A 5,201-nucleotide genomic window follows, 5' to 3' on the forward strand; every position below is an offset into this window, starting at 1 on the left:
GTAATGTGTAGTTCCAATGGTTATTAATTAGATTCTTTTTTAGAAAGTTAAAGGCATTTTTGGTACAAAATGGATTCGAAAAATGGGTAACATTGTCGATTTTATGTGCTTTGTCTGGTGCTGTTAATTGGTGGAATTGATCCTTATTATATTTANAAGCATACAAATATGAATTTTTTGTTTGCTATATATGAAAGTTATTCTAAAAAGAATCGAAAAGCCCAGGAGAATTGTTGGAAGTCTTTGTACTATATTCCTTTTTGTTTTTGTTATATGAGATTGTCTATGATTAAAAAATAAAATAAAAAAATAATGAAACACTCATTTAATATTTTTATAGCAAAATGTTGATACTTCAGAAATATTCTGGAAATAAAATTTGTTTTTAAAAGTATTTTTTAAAATTTGGGTGAAAATTAAGTAAATACAAGTATAACTATAAATAAATAATATAGACGCCTATAATAGTGAATCGCTCTCTTCGAAGCTCCACACACATCCATCACTAACTCATCTTTCCAAATCTTCAGATGTAAGAAACTCTCTCTCTGACGGTGTACGTTTATCCATTGTAGATGTAATTGTTTGTGCTTATATGTGAGTGAATCTCTCCATTTTGTGTTTTCTGCTAATTTTGTGTGTTGTTGATCTGTTTTTTCTAGTGAAGAAAATGGCAAATTTCAAGGTTTCTCGCGTCGAAACTACGCCATTTGAAGGACAGAAGCCTGGTACTTCCGGTCTCCGTAAGAAGGTAAATCTGAAAGCAATTTCAAACTAACACTTTGTTCGAAATAAAAATTTAAATGTTTTCATCAACTTTGATACATTTTCTGATTGATCTCTGTGGAAGCACGGTTTTATCTCCTTCCCGTTCCACCGATTCAGTGAAATTTCCAGATGCTTTTTTTGCTGCTCGAGTACAATCCAATTTTCATTGGATTTGCTTGCACTTATTATCTTTTGATTAAAGTAGTTATCAAGGTATACAAATTGTAATCAGCAGGTATAGATCTAAGGAATAAATTGTAATCTAATGAGATATTTTATTAATGGAAATGAAAGTATCAAATGGCGTGACAAGTGTCTTTTAAAATTTACTTGATCATATTGTCTTTCCCTCATGCATGCTTCGTTGGACATAAAATAAGCTATTTAAATTAGATCAAGTAAGATCCTTGCTTGCCAGTAACACTATGAACTATGCTCAATTAGTTTTCTCTTTTCTTGAGCATTATATATTCTTGGGAAGGCCTAGAACCTAAACTTGCTGACAAAGATTAGATATCAGAATCAGTTGTTGTGATGAAACAAATGCAATTTATGTAGTACTTTATGTGGTAATTTCTAACATAAAATCTTATTTTTGAAAAAAAAAAAATCTACTTTAATATCTCTGTTAATAAGTCAAATTTTCATTTTTTCTGAAAAACTAAAAACACTGATCAAATTGTGTTGGAGGGATATTCACGACCCATCAAAAAGAGTTTTAACTATGTCAACGAAACATAGTTCCTCACAAGAGGTGTTAGCTTTATGGTAAACTATATCAGAATAGTTTGAGTTATACTAAGAGGGAGTGGGTGGTCAAAAAGAGAAAGCACATACAGATGCACAATTACAGACCCCCAAAAGTTACAATGATGTTCTTAAACTCTACCGCTTTTAGCCAATTGACTTGTTACTGAGTTGTTTTCCTTCACATTCCTCCAAGGATGAAAGCCTCAAACGTACATGTGGTTCGTCCCGAGACAGCTGGAACAATAGAATAATATCTGTTATATTCACCCTCTTTGCAGCTCTTTCTGCATTTTGATTGTATATTTTCAAAACTGGTAGTTTAAATTGTAGTTAACTGACTCATGAATAAACCTGCACTTCTGGACATCAGTAGTTCTGCATGATATATTGTCCATATAGTGTGTCTTGGCTTGTTTATGCGCTGTTATCTTAATGGCTTTTGATTGTTGAGTCTAACATGAAGTTGGCTGGGCTGTTTCAGGTGAAGGTGTTCATACAACCTCATTACTTGCAAAATTTTGTCCAGGCAACATTCAATGCACTTGGAGCTGACAGAGTTGAAGGTGAGGAAGTTTATGTTTTCCTTGTCTAGCTGTATTCCACTACATTTCTTGCATGTATTGGAAGCAGAGGGGAATCTGGGATTTGGAGGTTTTGGTGCCACATTGCTTTGAACGTAACAGTGTGGCTATTTATACAGTTCAAATAAAAGTAAAAATTTAGCTGGTTTGATCAATTTTCTGCATCATTTTGGGTTATTTGTCTTGATTTATATTGAAAATTGGTCAAAAGAAAGAATGAAATAATTATAACAACTTACTGCAAAACATGCAACTTCGAAAAAGGGAACTACTTATATTTTGTGCTGATAATACAAGGGAAGAAAGCTGTGATTGGTCCAAAGGGCGGGTGACAGATGGATCTCTTGTTTTTTTTTATTAAAAAAAAAAAGAAGAGAAGAAAAGAAAGTGAGCAAAAGTTAAGAATAGACAAAAGGTCAACAAAGATTGTGTTAAAAAGTTCTACAGAAAGCTTAAAGAAAAAGTGCACCAAGTGGGATTCGAAATCGCGTCCTTTGACAGTGAAATTTGACTCTTCATCACTTGCATCATATGTTCAGCTATTACTCCGGGTGGCACAATTAGTATTTATTATATTTCTATAATAGATATATACAGAAAGTTCCAACCCAGGCGTCTGGTGCCACGGAAACCCCACCCTTCTACATAGATCAGCCGCATAGATATAATTTTATGGATCAGTCGATGATTTTGTTGTCTTGTCCCTTCTTCTAATCACACTTTTATTGTTGCAGGTGCTACACTTGTGGTTTCTGGTGATGGCCGATACTATTCAAAGGATGCTATCCAGGTACTATTAATAAAGTTTTTCCTATGCAATTCTTTATTTTGGATATTTGTTTGCCTGAACACAATCAATAATATAAAAATGTTCTCAATGTTCTCTCAAATGCATAAGGGACATTCTGAAATGCAAAGTTTCTTTTTCATGTTTTTATTGAGGCCCGATGCCTAACTTCCTTAATGTTTATGCCTTAATCGAAGGATATATTTCAGCGTATAACCTCTTTGGTCTGTTTCATTGCAGATCATTACAAAAATGGCAGCAGCAAATGGAGTAAGACGTGTTTGGATTGGTCAAAATGGACTTTTGTCCACTCCTGCTGTATCAGCTGTTGTTCGTGAGAGAGTCGGGGCTGATGTAAGTACTTTGCCTCTAGAGCTACATCAGCTTGCTTTATTCATATTTCCCTTTCCTTTTCGATAATGCGAGTTTACTTGTTTCAAGTATTTGTCAACATAATAGTTTGTTAGAATAGGAAAAGGAATCTGGTTTGTAAGTAGTATCCTACTTAATATTTTCTCCTATATTTCCTACATAGTATCAGAGTATTTGTGGGAAATTAATTGTTGTGCAAATTTCCATGGAAGAGAATCAGTCACTGACATTTTTTCAGGTGGCAAAACAGCTGTCTGCATTAAATTAATATTTGGTAGTGTTGTGCAAATTCCAACACCACCACTGGGTCCAGAATACCTTTCAGATCTGTTGAAAATAGGCAACACATAGGCACTCACGCACCGCCAAAAGTATCTTTCATGCGAGCACGTCAGATCCACGTGCTAGCGCGTGCTTATTTGGTGATCTTTTTTCCAGTGGGGTTGCTCCATCAATCCAATCCTACCCAATATTCTCTGATTTTGATCACAGTCCAGCAAGATCTAGGTTTTTGTCGACTTTAACACTGTTCCGACAATTCCAGGCTACTTTAGGCCATTTTTTCAAAGAAATATTCTACTGTCAGCATCATGAGGAGACTCTGAGCTGATCCTTACCATTCTCTTCAAGATCCAGTCACTTCTTATTTTTGGTGAGATCTTAATTCTTGTACAGTACAACCAGATCTTCATTGCTTGCTGTTTTCAAGTAAAATTTCACAAGATGTCTTTTGGGTGATATTTTTGGCTCCAAAACAGGAGAATTGGAAGCTTAAGTGCTATGATTCATCCAAAATCCTTAATGAGGAAATCAAAACGTAGATCATCAGAATCCATGAAGAATTGATGAAGAGGTCATTTTGGAAGATCTAGACCAAAGTGTAGTTATTGTCATAAGCTGGGACACACTCGTGAAGTATGCTATAGAATGCTCATGTTGCTCAAGCGGACACTACATGTCATCAACGAGTTTAATTATCTGAAGAGGAATATAATGAGTATTTACACTATTGAGAAAGTAAGCAGACATCTCCACAAGTGGCCTCAATCGCACTGTCTCACGGTCTTGGAACCTGATTGTGGACTCTACTGCTTTTGATCATATCTCCGATGATAAATCACTTCGGTCAAATATTGTTTATTCAGAGTTTAACGAATGGGATCCAAACGAAAGAAAAAGGAATTGGGCTAGCTAATCCGCTATGCTCTGTCACTTTAAATTCTGTTCATTATGTCCGTGGTTGTCCTTTTAATCTTGTGCCATATTCTTTCTTTTGAGGACTCTTTTATCATATAGGACTGCCGTAGGAGACAGACAATTGGGGTAGAATATGAATAACAAGGCCTCTATAGCCTTACCTCTCCTAATCCCACCCGAGCATGTCCAATTATAGATGCTCCACACTTAGTTCACAAATGTTTGTGATATTCAAGTTTGTTGAATGTACAAAAGATGGTGCCTAGTTTGTCTTGTTTGTCCATATCAGATTGTAAATCTTGCGAACTTAGGAAACACAGTCGCACTACCTTTCCATGTAGTGTTGAGAGTTGTGTAGAGACTATTTTTTCCTTAGTTCACTTTGATCTTTGGGGTCATAATTCATAGTAGAATCATCTCAACCTTAAGATTTCGTTATATTGTAGCTTCATTGATGATAATTCAAGAGTTATTGTGCTAAAATACAAATCAATTTGGTTTCTCTATTGGTACCTTTCATAGTGATAATGTCGTTGAATATATGTCCTCCCAGTTTGCACCGTTTATGACCTAATTTCAAGGAATTATTAATCAGTCTTCTAATTTGTACACCCCTCAACGGATAGAGTAGTAGAGAGAAAGATTTGGCACCTCATCGAGGCTGCTCGCACTCCTCATTCAATTTCATGTTTAGTTGTGTTTTTTTTGAGGGGTGGGGTGGGGGTGGGGGTGGGGGATGGGGGAAG

General features: G+C 35.4%; 1 protein-coding gene across 3 annotated transcripts in view; it reads left to right on the plus strand.

Annotated features, from left to right (window-relative positions):
* The first annotated feature begins 392 nt into the window (after positions 1-392).
* Positions 393-5,201, plus strand: part of LOC107017833 (phosphoglucomutase, cytoplasmic) — a 21,148-nt gene continuing 16,339 nt past the window's right edge. The window contains exons 1-5 of one of the 3 annotated variants that reach the window (XM_015218105.2): positions 393-532; positions 663-751; positions 2,000-2,081; positions 2,834-2,889; positions 3,127-3,240. In XM_015218105.2, coding sequence (XP_015073591.1) covers positions 671-751; positions 2,000-2,081; positions 2,834-2,889; positions 3,127-3,240 — 333 coding nt within the window. In that variant the 5' untranslated portion in view covers positions 393-532; positions 663-670. Of the gene's footprint in view, positions 557-662; positions 752-1,999; positions 2,082-2,833; positions 2,890-3,126; positions 3,241-5,201 lie in introns of all 3 variants that reach the window. The other 2 variants (XM_015218106.2, XM_027916379.1) reach the window with 2 other exon arrangements.

Source organism: Solanum pennellii, chromosome 4, assembly GCF_001406875.1.
Source record: "Solanum pennellii chromosome 4, SPENNV200".
In the NCBI taxonomy this organism is placed as follows: Eukaryota; Viridiplantae; Streptophyta; class Magnoliopsida; order Solanales; family Solanaceae; genus Solanum; species Solanum pennellii.